We start from the raw sequence: 15,447 nt of genomic DNA on the forward strand, positions 1-15,447 counted from the left end.
CAGTTGTCTTGGGCCGTTACTCTTCTCTATTCTTACAAATGATTTGCCACTTGTCATACAAGAAGCTAAAATGACTATGTATGCTGATGATTGCACACTCTACACATCAGCACCTGAAGCCAGGGAGTTCACTGAGTTAGTCAGTGTCAGAATGGGTAATTAACAATAAATTGGTCTTAAATGCATCTAAATCCAAAAGCATTGTATTTGGTTCAAAGCATTCTTTTAGACCTAAGCCTCAACTGGAGTTGTGCATAAAGGGTGACCATTGAACAAGTTGGAAGAAGCTGAACTCCTAGGAGTACCATTGGATGGTCAGTTATCATGGTCAAGTCATATTGACAAAGTTGTGAAGATGGGGAGAGGTATGTCTGTCACACCCTGATCTGTTTCACCTGTCCTTGTGATTGTCTCCACCCCCTCCAGGTGTCGCTTATTTTCGCTGTTGTATTTATCCCTGTGTTTCCTGTCTCTCTGTGCCAGTTCGTCTTGTATGTTTTTCAAGTCAACCAGGGTGTTTTCCCGTACTCCTGTTTCTATTCTCTTTTTGATAATCCTCACGGTTTTGACCCTTGCCTGTTTCTGGGCTCCGTACCCTCCTGCCTGACAATTCTGCCTGCCCTGACCTCGAGCCTGCCTGCCACTCTGTACCTCCTGGATTCTGAACTGGTTTTGACCTTTTGCCTGTCCACGACCATTCTCTTACCTACCCCTTTTGGATTGATTAATAAATATCAAAGACTCAAACCATCTGCATCCCGTGTCTGCATCTGGGTCTCGCCTTGTGCCCTTATAATGTCTGTTACAAAAAGATGGTTCTGATCTTGTCCCATCTTGATTACTGTTCAGCAATATGGTCAGGTGCAGCAAAGAAAGACCTAGCTGTCACGTTCTGACCATATTTCTTTTGTGTTTTCCTTGTTTTAGTATTGGTCAGGACGTGAGCTGGGTGGGCATTCTATGTTGTGTGTCTAGTTTGTCTATTTCTATGTTTGGCCTGATATGGTTCTCATTCAGAGGCAGGTGTTAGTCATTGTCTCTGATTGGGAACCATATTTAGGTAGCCCGTTTTGGTTTTGTAGGTGGTTGTTCCCTATCTTTGTGTTTTATGCACCAGAAAGGGCTGTTTCGGTTTTGCCACGTTTATTGTTTTGTAGTTTGTTGATGTTAAGTGTCTCTTATTAAAGAACCATGAACTTCAACCACGCTGCGTTTTGGTCCTCCTCTCCTTCCCAGGAAGAAAGCCAATACACTAGCAAAGTTGCAGCTGGCTCAAAACAAAGCAGCTCGTCTTGCCCTTAACTACACACACAGAACTAACAACAACATGCATGGTTAAGGGTTGAGAAGAAATTGAATTATTCCCTTCTAGTTTTTTTATAAAACATTTGTGTGTTGAAAATGCCTAACCTCTTGTATAATCTATTTGCATACACTTCAAACCGACAGACATACTCCAGCAGACATGCCACTATGAGTTTCTTCACTGTACCCAAACCAAAAACAGATTTAATGCGTTGTGCAGTTATGTATAGAGCTATGCCATCATGGAATGCTCTGCCACCAGAGGTTACTCAGGCAAAAAGCAAGTTTAGCTTTAAAAAACAGATAGAAAAACACATTTTCTCACAGTGCCTAATTTAACTTTACTATATATAAGAATCTGAATATGCGTATATGAATAGTGTGTAAATAGTATTTTAATTGTCTCTTAGTGTCTTTCTAATATATAACTCTTATTTAATTTTAATTTTATTGAATGTAATGTAATATCTTATGTCCTTGTCTATAGCTGTGGTGAAATCCTCCTCTCTCTCTCTCTCTCTCTCTCTTTCACTACCTCCCTGCCCTCGGTTTGAAATAAGACTACGGATCATAGCAATGTTTGATGTAACCGTGGAGAATAATGTGCCAATACTGAAGGATGTGAGACTGTGCCCTATGTGGCGGAGGTTACACCTGTCTTCTCACATTATTATTCTCCCACATTCATTTTCATGTTTGTGACTGTAACAAGACATGGTTTGGTCTTTGATGTGAGGGGATTAGTGTTTGTGAGCCTCGACAGCCCTGGGACAGATTATATAGTACAGTAGGAGGTAAATTAACAACCACTTGGTCATACTCGCATGCAGTCATACACCACCATGATTTTACCCTCCAATATGAAAACAAGCTTAGGTTAAAAATGCTATATCCTCCTACAACATGCTATATCCTCCTACAACATCCTCCTACAAGTATTTTTTTAACCTTTTACTTGGAATGCTCACAAAAAAATATATTGTCTCATACACTGGATAGGTGCAGTGAAATGGGTTATTTTACAGGGTCAGCCGTTGTAGTACGGCGCCCCTGGAGCAAATTAGGGTTAAATGCCTTGCTCAAGTGCACAGCGACAGACTGTTGTCGGCTCAGGTATTCGAACAGCGACCTTTTGTTTACTAGCCCAACCTCTAACCGCTAGGCTACCTGCCGCCAAACATGGTCTCTTTTCTAGTTTCTTGGTAAGAGCTCTCACAAGCCCCCACAGCACTGTCATACACATCCAATATATGACATATAATCACATTTGAGAGGTCCCTTAGAGATTGACATTATACAAGTCTCTCTATGAAATAGCCTGGAATCTTTTGGCCAGCTGTGAATATATTACAGATAATGATGCAGAAATGGCTGCTGTGTCATGTTAATTGCGATGTGTGTGGTGCATAATCTGCTCATTTTGCGATGACACAAGGCAGTTAGTTGGTCTTTAGGGCTCGTGTTAATGTTCCTCATCATGTTCCATTAACATTGATGGAGCTGTGAAGGCCCTAAGAGGCGCTTCTTTGGGCGTAATCTAATGACTTTGGTAGGGACAGCGATTACAGAGAAAATACCATATTTTGATGCATATGCTAGAGCAGGGGTGTCAAACATCAACCGTTCCGCGGGAGGTTTGAGTAAAAACATGCACATTTCTCCCGGCTAGGAAATATTATGCATTTTAAGTATGGCCCTCCAGACCTCGGTGAAGACCGAATGCTGCCCACTGGTCAAAATACGTTTTGACACCCCTAGGCTAGAAGGAGAGAGATCGAAAAGATACAGTTAGTCGGGAGGATGTTGAGGATTGTTGGGGAACTACATTGATACCGTGTGATCCGTAACCTTTCTTTCTTACTTGTTTGAATATCACCCATAACTCATTTTGGGTGGGTTCCCAGCCGATAACTTTTGTGTTGGCACTAGATGCTCTAGAATACTCCCATCGCGTTAATCCACAGATGTGAGACATCCAATCATATTCGAGGAACACCTGAGTTTAACTGAAACCCTAGTGTGCACGACATGGAGACAGAAGCAAAAGCCCCAGGCCATAAATGATGTCAGCCGCAGAGCTGAAAGAAGAGGAGAATGGATGACTTCAGTCAGGAAATGCACTGATAGCCATTGAAGAGTAGGTCCCTACAGATGGAAACTCCCCTGTTTGGGTTAGGCCATGTGTAATGTATACACTCACCTTGTTGGTTGGGACTTGATCATCAAGGCCTGCAGCTTTTATTAGGGTCAGTAGTTGTCATAATCACTGTCTTCATGTGAGATGGGAGGATTAGACAGAGAGGGGGGGGGGTGAGATGTCTCTTCTTAAGAATATCTCTTCTTAGCAATATCATGTAACCTAAACGCACATGTAAACCTAAACGCACGTGTAACCTAAACACACGTGTAACCTAAACACACGTGTAACCTAAATGCACATGTAAACCTAAACGCACGTGTAAACCTAAATGCACATGTAAACCTAAACGCACGTGTAAACCTAAACGCACATGTAAACCTAAATGCACATGTAAACCTAAATGCACATGTAAAACCTAAACGCACATGTAACCTAAACACACGTGTAACCTAGATGTGCTGTTGACGTCAATGCATGATTTGCCACAAATATCTGAGTTAGAATTTGTCCCTTCCAGAATACATTTACAGATCCTGACCACTATGACAGATCACATCATTGTGTACTGGATTATCTTTCTTTAACACATTAAACAGGTATATTTCCCTTTATGGAAACACTGTAGGTGTGGAACGACCCACACGTGTACTTTTGCTTTCAGCTGCAGAGAATGATAGTGTTAACCAGTGAATGAAATATCCTACATGAAAGCGGTTTGGCACAACATTCCTCTCTTTGTGACCATTTGTCAACAGAGGTTTTACACCTTCATGGTATTCACTCAAACTATTTTTACATGGACTATTTTTACATGCATTTTGTCCTCATACATCAATATTAGTTCTGATCATTTCCACATGAGCAAAATTATAAAATATCCAGATACATTTAACCTTTATTTAACTAGGCAAGTCAGTTAAGAACAAATTCTTATTTTCAATCACGGCCTAGGAACAGTGTGTTAACCGCCTTGTTCAGGGGCAGAAAAACATATTTTTACCTTGTCAGCTTGGGGATTTGAGCTTGCAACCTTTCGTTTACTAGTCCAACACTCTAACCACACCTGCTGCCCCAATTAATAGTCCCTATGGATTATGATATTGATTCAAGATGATTATTTGAGTGATGTTCTGTTTTCCATGTATGTTTTAGAGGAAGTGGAAACGGTGGCTGTTGCCCTGACGCTCAGAGGTGCCAAAGACCCAGTTCCCTGTATTTCTTCTCCCTCTGAAAGTACCCCAAACTAGAATGTATTCAACAGAAAGTCACCCTGTGGTTTTGTGTCACAGACTTTCTCTCACTTCCTTCACGTTTTTGGCCCTTAATGTCCTCTTGACTTTCCCTGCTGTGATATTTCACCAGGTCCTCCCTCACATTGACACTAAGGTTGTGCTTTCTGTCACAGCCCAAACCTCCTTTCCTCCCCCAGACTATTTCCACTTGATCTGACAACGGATGCTATACTAATGGAGGCGCGATAAACTGTGAAAGCATGTCGTTGTTGTTCCTGACCTGTACTGTTTTTAACTTGTTAACCACAGGGCATTGCAGATATGAGTGGACCCCTGACGGCATTTCATTTTTTGTTGTTGCAATTTACAGATATTTTTATATTTCTCTCTTTCTCAATTCAATTCAGTTCAATTCAAGGGGCTTCATTGGCATGGGAAACATATGTTAACATTGCCAAAGCAAGTGAAGTCTCTCTCTCCCTCTCACTCTCACCGGCTGTTGTGAGGTCGTCACCCAGCCCTGGGGTGAAACAGGATCAGCCACAGATCTCCTGGTGTGCTGCCAGCGCCAGCCAGGGACCACACACACTTTCCAGGGGGCCGAGGGTGAAAACTTTGAGGTTTTATGCACCATTGAATCTGAGATTATTTCTTTTTCCATTCGCTTTCATCCAATACGTAGGTGTGGACTGTATTTGTGGAATCGTTCTCAATGTATAAATCTTCAATTTATAAGGTTCTTGTATTTTGTGAGGCGAAACTGATGCATTCAGAGAAAATATCTGTTGTTTGTACTGACATGGCTTTTGTCAGTCATGAAGCAGCCCTGCAGACACACACAAACACACACACACACACAAACACATGCACACACGCACACACACACACAAACACACACACAAACACACACACAAACACACACACCCATTCACTAGCCGGTCCATGTTTGACCATGAATGAATAGTTCTCTACACTCACTGACTGCTGGGGTTATTCCTGGCCAGCGCAGCAGTGTGTGTTTCTATCACATGGCCGGTCGGCTAGCTGAGCTTTCTGTTACCATTTTAAACTGGGCTGTGGTTGTGAATCACCCTGGGTTGGCTGGGCTGACCAACATAACACTTAGCTGTGGTAGGTCATGATTCACTCCTCCTGCACCCTCCGTTTAGTTCACTTTAGTTTAGTCACCACCATATGGCAAAAATACTCTACAGCCTACTACACCGTGACCGCGCTCCCCACTGACTGGCTGGCTAGCATGGATGCCTTCCTGCTGGTAGCCATGAGAAATACCTGCCCAGGCCCTCTGAGGGAGAGGGTTTACTATGGCACATTTAACTGGAGTCACTGACCTTGCCGTGGACTAGAGAGAGACATGATACTTTTCTGTAAAGTTGTCTGAGGTATGCATTGCATGAGTCATGGTTGTGGTGGATGCTGAAGTAGCGAACAAGGTGAAATTGAGTATTGATAGTGAGTGGCCAGGGATGGGAGCCACTGTATCATGTCAGCGTCTAGATGGGAGTAGATTGTAACTTACACCACTACTACTACTGTGCACTCACTCCACACACACACACACACTCACACACACACACACACACACTCACACTATTTTTCCTTCTCTCTCGCTGGCTCTTTCTCTCTACTCTGTAGTTAAATCATGAACTACTCAAAAAGGATGATCTCTATTCTTCATGATGTATACATTTCACATGACGTATGCTCTTACTTAGTCCATTTGAAATGAATCAGTCCCTTAAAGTGAACAGGCTGGCCGTGCACAGGTCGTCTCGCCCTTCAGTTGCCTCTCGAGTAACCCTTAAATATGCCGTTATCTTGTCTGCAGGGCCAGTGGAGAGCTCGTTTGCAGTAAATTCAATTTCACTTGACAATTCCAGGGTGACTTATAGCAGTAAAGAAGATTGAGAGTTGCACTAACAGTGTTAGGAATGACCTCAGAAGACATATATCATGGGTTACACTGACCTTCTGAAAGTGAGACATCCTAACCCTGATTCTGGAACAAAGAGGTATTGTTAAACACAGATGATGTGACTGGTGTATTTCCGGCCCAGCAGCTCTGGGCAAGGGCCCTGGTAATGTACTCCGTTGCCCAGATCCTTTTGCGTTCTTAATGTCACTCTTTTAATGTCTCATGCAACCTAATGGCCCTATTGTTTACTGATTATGTCTTGGAAGAAAATAAGTCAAACATTGTGCTATTCATTTCAGATGTAGCCGTCGAGCTGGGTCTCACATAAAACCCACTCTCAAACCCTCCTTTTCTTATTCTCTCTCACACACGCCCCCAACGAGCGCACACACACACACACACACACACACACACACACACACACACACACACACACACACACACACAAACACATGCAGACACACATTTTCGTGAGTTGAAAATAAGACATAATCAGGGCAGGGAGAAGACAGGAGGGAGGGAAGTAGGGCATAACAGTTGTCAGGGGTGTATAGTGTACCACCACTATCAGCCCTCGAGTGGGGAGCCCTGAATTATTACTGTTTGTTAATTAATATTTCTCTGCCAGCCCAGAGGAAGACTGTGGCCCCGCTCTCTGTGCTCTGTGATAAATAATTGAGGTTTGTTTGCTGATAATCTCTATCAGATCTGCCGATGGCCACGAGGGGTGTGTTTTCTCTCTCACTCAGGGGGCAGCCTTAGATGTGTGGCTGTTTGATGGACACAGATAGGTTGAATATAGGCTAGCCTCACTTTTAACTATCATGTTATAATATTGCTCACTAAATTACTCTACGTTTCCGTGCGTTCCCTGTGGAAATTCCAGGTCGAAAAATGTATAATAGATCATTTATTTTCAGTGACTCACCTGGATATGTCACGACTTCCGCCGAAGTTGGTCCCTCTCCTTGTTTGGGTGGCGTTCGGTGGTCGACGTCACCGGCTTTCCAGTCACCATCGATCCATGTTTCATTTTCATTTTGTTTTGTCTTCATTGTACACACCTGGTTTCCATTCCATAATCAGTGTTCCTTATTTAACCCTCTGGCTTCCCCTTCTGTTTTGAGCGTGATTGTCGTTGTCAAGTGGTTTCATTTGTGTGCTCTGGATATTTATGATTATCCTTGTTGGAACATTGCTTATATTGAGTAAAGCTCAGATTTTCACTCATACCTGTGTCCTGCGCCTGACATCGCCTTATCCATTCACCTAGAATGTTGACAGATTTTTTTTTTTACATTGTGATTATTATTTTTTTGTATCAATTTTTGGGGGAATTGTTACTATGGGAGTTGATGTGGGTCTACGTGGCTTTCCTTCAGGGGGGGGAAAAGTACCCAACTGTCATACTTGAGTAAAAGTAAAGATACCTTAATGGAAAATGACTCAAGTGAAAGTAAAAGTATATTTTTATTTGGTTTAAAATATACTTAAGTATCAGAAGTAAAAGTTCAATCATTTAAAATTCCTTATATTAAGCAAACCAGATGGCACCATTTTCTTGTTTTTTTATTTACAGAAAGCCAGGGGCACACTCCAACACTCAGACATCATTTACAAACAAAGCATATGTGTTTAGTTAGTCCACCAGATCAGAGGCAGTAGGAATGACCAGGGATGTTCGGTTGATAAGTGTGTGAATTTGACTATTTTCCTGTCCTGCTTAACATTCAAAATGTAATGAGTACTTTTGGCTGTCAAGGAAAATGTATGGAGTAAAAAGTACAATATTTTATTCAGGAATGTAGTGAAGTAAAAGTAAAAGTAGGCAAAAATATAAATAAGTACAGATACCCCCCAAAAATAATTAAGTAGTACTTTAAAGTATTTTTACTTAAGTACTTTACACCGCTGCTTTCCTTTCAGTTGAGCTTCTTAGGTATTATCACAGCTGTGCTATCTAGTGCTGATCTTGTTCATTTGCACCGCAGCCAGAGACAGTGTGGCCCAGAAGAGCTGTTCAATATTTAATTGTTGTCACTAATACAGATTCACAAGTCATCTACAAAGGGGAATGGGGGGGGGGTTGTTAATGTGTTTGTTTATTGCCTTTGTAATGTCACCCCCCCAAACACACACACACACACACACACACACACAGTTCCTCACTTGGCTGATAGTCGTTGCTCATATACAGGTGTAATAGTGTAGCCTAGCATCAGTTGATTATCTCTCTCATCATCTGAGAGACTGATTCTCTCGTCCTCTATATCGGCCTACTGTGCTCTAAAATAACGACTGGTGTTTAGTTTATGTCTGTTTTTGCCTACTCAACGTCTTGGTACACTGTATCCTATTGCAGTATAGTTGCCTACAGACAAACCAAGGCAAAGTCGTAATAGATTTATACTTTGAATACACATCCTCAGTTCACACCCTATAAGAAGAAGTAGGTGAGGAGGAGGGGGTAAGAAGGAGGGGGTGAGGAGGAGGGGGTTAGAAGGAGGGGGTGAGGAGGAGGGGGTAAGAAGGAGGGGGTGAGGAGGGGGGGGTTAGAAGGAGGGGGTGAGGAGGAGGGGGTTAGAAGGAGGGGGTTAGAAGGAGGGGGTGAGGAGGAGGGGGTGAGGAGGAGGGGGTTAGAAGGAGGGGGTAAGAAGGATGGGGTGAGGAGGAGGGGGTTAGAAGGAGGGGGTAAGAAGGAGGGGGTGAGGAGGAGGGGGTTAGAAGGAGGGGGTGAGGAGGAGGGGGTTAGAAGGAGCGGGTTAGAAGGAGGGGGTGAGGAGGAGGGGGTTAGAAGGAGGGGGTGAGGAGGAGGGGGTTAGAAGGAGGGGGTAAGAAGGATGGGGTGAGGAGGAGGGGGTTAGAAGGAGGGGGTGAGGAGGAGGGGGTGAGGAAGAGGGGTGAGGAGGAGGATACACTCTACTCCCTTGGCACTCATCAAGTATTAACAGTTGGACTCCCAGAAGCCTGGAGTAATGATTATACAGTTTACAGCTTGTGAGATTATCGCTGCCTGTCTGTCTATAAGCTGTCTGTCTGGCAGACAAACATGATGTTTAAATATATCACCCACACACAGCAGGCAACATGATGAAACAATCTGCAATCTGTTTAGAGAAACAGTCTATTTAAAAAAATGTATTTGGTGTTTGTGGTGAGTTAAGGAATTTGACAGCCAAGAGCAAGTGTCATGAATAACAATGATAGCTAGTCTAATTTACAAAGGTATGGCATGGTGTTTGTTAGTCTAATTAACAAAGGTATGGCATGGAGTTTGTTAGTATAATTAACAAAGGTATGGCATGGAGTTTGTTAGTCTAATTAACAAAGGTATGGCATGGAGTTTGTTAGTCTAATTAACAAAGGTATGGCATGGAGTTTGTTAGTCTAATTAACAAAGGTATGGCATGGAGTCTGTTAGTCTAATTAACAAAGGTATGGCATGGAGTTTGTTAGTCTAATTAACAAAGGTATGGCATGGAGTTTGTTAGTCTAATTAACAAAGGTATGGCATGGAGTTTGTTAGTCTAATTAACAAAGGTATGGCATGGAGTTTGTTAGTATAATTAACAAAGGTATGGCATGGAGTTTGTTAGTCTAATTAACAAAGGTATGGCATGGAGTGTGTTAGTCTAATTAACAAAGGTATGGCATGGAGTTTGTTAGTCTAATTAACAAAGGTATGGCATGGAGTTTGTTAGTCTAATTAACAAAGGTATGGCATGGAGTTTGTTAGTCTAATTAACAAAGGTATGGCATGGAGTTTGTTAGTCTAATTAACAAAGGTATGGCATGGAGTTTGTTAGTCTAATTAACAAAGGTATGGCATGGAGTTTGTTAGTCTAATTAACAAAGGTATGGTATGGAGTCTGTTAGTCTAATTAACAAAGGTAGGGCATGGAGTTTGTTAGTCTAATTAACAAAGGTATGGCATGGAGTTTGTTAGTCTAATTAACAAAGGTATTGTGAAGGTACATTGACATCGGTGTGTTACAATTTCTTTGCCTGTGGCTGATTTGTGGTTTTGTCCCCCACATTTCAAACTGATACAGAGACATTAGTTATGTTCTGCTGCTGGCCTGTTTGTCTCACAGAGAGAAACTTGAGACTAGAGCAGTCAATCTGTTCAATCTAGTTCTGATTCTTTTCAATCAAGATTCTGATGAATGGAATAAGGTGTATTACTGTAGTCATACTGAACAAAACTGCACTAGAGAAGTACACTAGAAGTTAAATGTTGACCAGGAGAAAACACACCAGTGCTAAAAATGTATCTTCTGCTATTATGAGGAGAGGAACACCAAAGTGGCTTATTAATAGTATTTGCAAGCATCGCAGTTTCTTTATTGAGATACAAAGAGGCCTACAGTCTGATCCTCCTCCTCTTATGATGATGATGATGATGATGTGAGCCTTCTCTCCCATAGTCCTTTGATTTGGATTGTGTTAGGGTCTCTTTTAGTTATAAAGGAAACCTGATGGCGAATAGAAGATTTATAGTTCTGAGATGATTCCACCTGGAGTCTGTTCCTCTGCTGCAGGCCCCTGGCTCCAGGCTCTGCACATTATAACACTATGACTCAGCAGAAAGAAAGCCCTCCAAGCCTGATGAGTCCATACACACACACACGAACATGCACAAACACACGCACAAATACACACATGCACAAACAAAACACACACACACATACAGTGGGGGGGGAAAGTATTTAGTCAGCCACCAATTTTTAAGTGCGTGGAGCCCCAGTTCGAGGGAGATTATCAGTGGTCTTGTATGTCTTCCATTTCCTAATAATTGCTCCCACAGTTGATTTCTTCAAACCAAGCTGCTTACCTATTGCAGATTCAGTCTTCCCAGCCTGGTGCAGGTCTACAATTTTGTTTCTGGTGTTCTTTGACAGCTCTTTGGTCTTGGCCATAGTGGAGTTTGGAGTGTGACTGTTTGAGGTTGTGGACAGGTGTCTTTTACACTGATAACAAGTTCAAACAGGTGCCATTAATACAGGTAACGAGTGGAGGACAGAGGAGCCTCTTAAAGAGGAAGTTACAGGTCTGTGAGAGCCAGAAATCTTGCTTGTTTGTAGGTGACCAAATACTTATTTTCCACCATAATTTGCAAATAAATTCATAAAAAATCCTACAATGTGATTTTCTGGATTTTTTTTTCATTTTGTCTGTCATAGTTGAAGTGTACCTATCTTCCACTTTTTAAGTGGGAGAACTTGCACAATTGGTGGCTGACTAAATACTTTTTGCCCCACTGTACACACACACACACACACACACACACACACACACACACACACACACACACACACACACACACACACACACACACACACACACACACACACACACACAACCACAGGTGCACACACTCCTGGGCTCAGACAGACAGACTGCAGCCTCAGCTGTCTGTACTGTAGGCTACAGGAGCTTTAAGTGCGACTGTGTTGAGGTGAGCACAGTGCAAGGCTTTGCATTGCACCTCTTTAAATCAATGTGGAACCATTTTCAGTGGCACCGACTAAGATTTCCTGCACATACGTAATATATTTATTTTCAATACTTTTATTGTCACATTGAATGATTTCCAATGTGCTCTAAACAAACAGCTCGTTACAGCCCTGATCTCTAATGTCATCGTTGTCCTTTCCTAGGTATCAGCACACAATAAGATAATGCTGTTTGTGCAGTAGGCTAGTAATCTCACAAGCCTGCTTACAAATCTCCATGAATGTCTGAGCTATGAATGTGGGTCAAGAGAGACTGGTACAGAGACTACATCTGTATCCTATTAGGATGTACCAGAGGATGTGTGTCAAGCTGCCTTGAAGAGGTGTTGAATCTTGGATTCTCTGTTGAAGCTATTGGCGGAGAGGTGATAGAAAGATGTTTGAGGTTTGTCATTCCTGTGGTATGTCCCCTGTCAATTTTGTGTGCGAGTGCATGCACGTGGACAGGTATGTACACGTATGGAGGAGAGAGAGAACATTTATTTTCTCCATATAAAAAAAATGGCATTTCTACAACCTCCAAGTAATTGGGTCCTTTTCATCCTTGGCGTCCATTGACTGTGCATCCAACCAATGTCTTGTCTCTGTGTGTGTGTGTTTGTTCTGCAGGGTGTGAGCGGAATGTCTCTGGATGAGGGGGCCCACGCCGGGTCCAGGGAGACGCCCATGTACGTGTATGAGTCGACGGTGCACTGTGCCAACGTGCTGCTGAGTCTGGAGGACCAGCGGAGGCTGAACATCCTGTGTGATGTGACGGTGGTGGTGGAGGGGACAGAGATCAGGGCCCACAGGGCCGTCCTGGCAGCCAGCAGCAGATACTTCCTACAGGTGCTGCTGGGACACACACAACCCGAGCAGGAGCCAATCATCAGCCTGTCTGACAAGGTGAGTAACGACCAATGATGCACATGTATATATACAGTGGGGAGAACAAGTATTTGATACACTGATGATTTTGCAGGTTTTCCTACTTACAAAGCATGTAGAGGTCTGTAATTTTTTTATCATAGGTACTCTTCAACTGTGAGAGACGGAATCTAAAACAAAAATCCAGAAAATCACATTGTATTATTTTTAAGTAATTAATTAGCATTTTATTGCATGACATAAGTATTTGATTACCTACCAACCAGTAAGAATTCCGGCTCTCACAGACCTGTTAGTTTTTCTTTAAGAAGCCCTCCTGTTCTCCACTCATTACCTGTATTAACTGCACCTGTTTGAACTTGTTACCTGTATAAAAGACACCTGTCCACACACTCAATCAAACAGACTCCAACCTTTCCACAATGACCAAGACCAGAGAGCCGTGTAAGGACATCAGGGATACAATTGTAGACCTGCACAAGGCTGGGATGGGCTACAGGACAATAGGCAAGCAGCTTGGTGAGAAGGCAACAACTGTTGGCGCAATTATTAAAAAATAGAAGAAGTTCAAGATGACGGTCAATCACCCTCGGTGCTCCATGCAAGATCTCACCTCGTGGGGCATCAATGATCATGAGGAAGGTGAGGGATCAGCCCAGAACTACACGGCAGGACCTGGTCAATGACCTGAAGAGAGCTGAGACCACAGTCTCAAAGAAAACCATTAGTAACACACTACGGCGTCATGGATTAAAATCCTGCAGCGCACGCAAGGTCCCCCTGCTCAAGCCAGCGCATGTCCAGGCCCGTCTGAAGTTTGCCAATGGCTATCTGGATGATCCAGAGGAGGAATGGGAGAAGGTCATGTGGTTTGATGAGACAAAAATATAAATTTTGGTCTAAACTCCACTAGCCGTGTTTGGAGGAAGAAGAAGAGTGAGTTCAACCCCAAGAACACCATCCCAACCGTGAAGCATGGAGGTGGAAACATCATTCTTTGGGGATGCTTTTCTGCAAAGGGGACAGGACGACTGCACCGTATTGAGGGGAGGATGGATGGGGCCATGTATCGCGAGATTTTGGCCAACAACCTCCTTCCCTCAGTAAGAGCATTGAAGATGGGTCGTGGCTGGGTCTTCCAGCATGACAACGACCCGAAACACACAGCCAGGGCAACTAAGGAGTGGCTCCGTAAGAAGCATCTCAAGGTCCTGGAGTGGCCTAGCCAGTCTCCAGACCCGAACCCAATGGAAAATCTTTGGAGGGAGCTGAAAGTCCATATTGCCCAGCGACAGCCCCGAAACCTGAAGGATCTGGAGAAGGTCTGTATGGAGGAGTGGGCCAAAATCCCTGCTGCAGTGTGTGGAAACCTGGTCAAGAACTACAGGAAACGTAATTGCAAACAAAGGTTTCTGTACCAAATATTAAGTTCTGCTTTTCTGATGTATCAAATACTTATGTCATGCAATAAAATGCAAATTATTACTTACAAATCATACAAAGTGATTTTCTGGATTTGGTTTTAGATTCCGTCTCTCACAGTTGAAGTGTACCTATGATAAAAATTACAGACCTCTACATGCTTTGTAAGTAGGAAAACCTGCAAAATCGTCAGTGTTATCAAATACTTGTTCTCCCCACTGTATGTATGTATACGGTAACACCCTGAGAAAGCATTAATTACCTGACTTGACAGACTTTAGGCTCCCCTCGGCGTGGCCATTTTATTACTGTTATGTTGCTATATTATAACAGCCCTTCCATTACTTTCAGAGACATGTCCTAGTTTGGTAAATTGGGCGTGTCAGTCAAAGAGAGAAGGAGAGAGAATCTAGACTCAAAATTCACTCTCTTTTGTGTTCAAGTGTCTGTATGAGAGAGAGAGAGAGAGAGAGAGAGAGAGAGAGAGAGAGAGAGAGAGAGAGAGAGAGAGATTCTCTCCTACGTGTCTAGATGTAGACTACAAACAATGTATGCAGGACAGAATTAGGTCAATGTCCATTAATAATAAAAACAGAAAAAAAGAGCAATTCAGTTTTGGAAACGTCTAAAATAGTGACATCCAAGCCCTGCAATATTGAGAGCTGAGCAAAAAAAAATTCCCCTCATCCAGCTGGTCCTGGGGCTGAGTTCACAAACCTGTTCTTCTAACACACTGAACACACTGAAGCCCAATCAATCAGAATAACAACCAAATTACAACACAGTCAAACAAAACTACACTATCTATTGGGAAACACAAGCACAAAGCAAAATGCAGTGCTATCTGGCCCTAAATGGACAGCACACCATGGCAAACTATTTGACCTGGGTTTCTGTACAAAACATTAGAAAAGCCTTGACAAAGTACAGGCCTAGTTAGCACAGTCTTGCCATTGAGAAGGGTAGACACAGGAAAACCTGTCTCCCTATAGAGGAAAGGTTGTGCAACCACTGGACCACAGCAGAACC

The 15,447-nt window shown here is 42.8% G+C and overlaps 1 protein-coding gene across 2 annotated transcripts in view; it reads left to right on the forward strand.

The window, feature by feature from the left end:
• LOC109894617 (transcription regulator protein BACH2) overlaps positions 1 to 15,447 on the forward strand; it is a 59,141-nt gene that overhangs the window by 27,420 nt on the left and 16,274 nt on the right. For both annotated transcript variants that reach the window (XM_031829106.1, XM_031829107.1), the window contains exon 2: positions 12,739 to 13,014. In XM_031829106.1, the coding sequence (XP_031684966.1) occupies positions 12,751 to 13,014 (264 nt within the window). In that variant the 5' untranslated portion in view covers positions 12,739 to 12,750. The remainder of the gene's footprint in view (positions 1 to 12,738; positions 13,015 to 15,447) is intronic.

The sequence above is a fragment of the Oncorhynchus kisutch genome, linkage group LG7 (assembly GCF_002021735.2).
Source record: "Oncorhynchus kisutch isolate 150728-3 linkage group LG7, Okis_V2, whole genome shotgun sequence".
Taxonomy (NCBI): domain Eukaryota; kingdom Metazoa; phylum Chordata; class Actinopteri; order Salmoniformes; family Salmonidae; genus Oncorhynchus; species Oncorhynchus kisutch.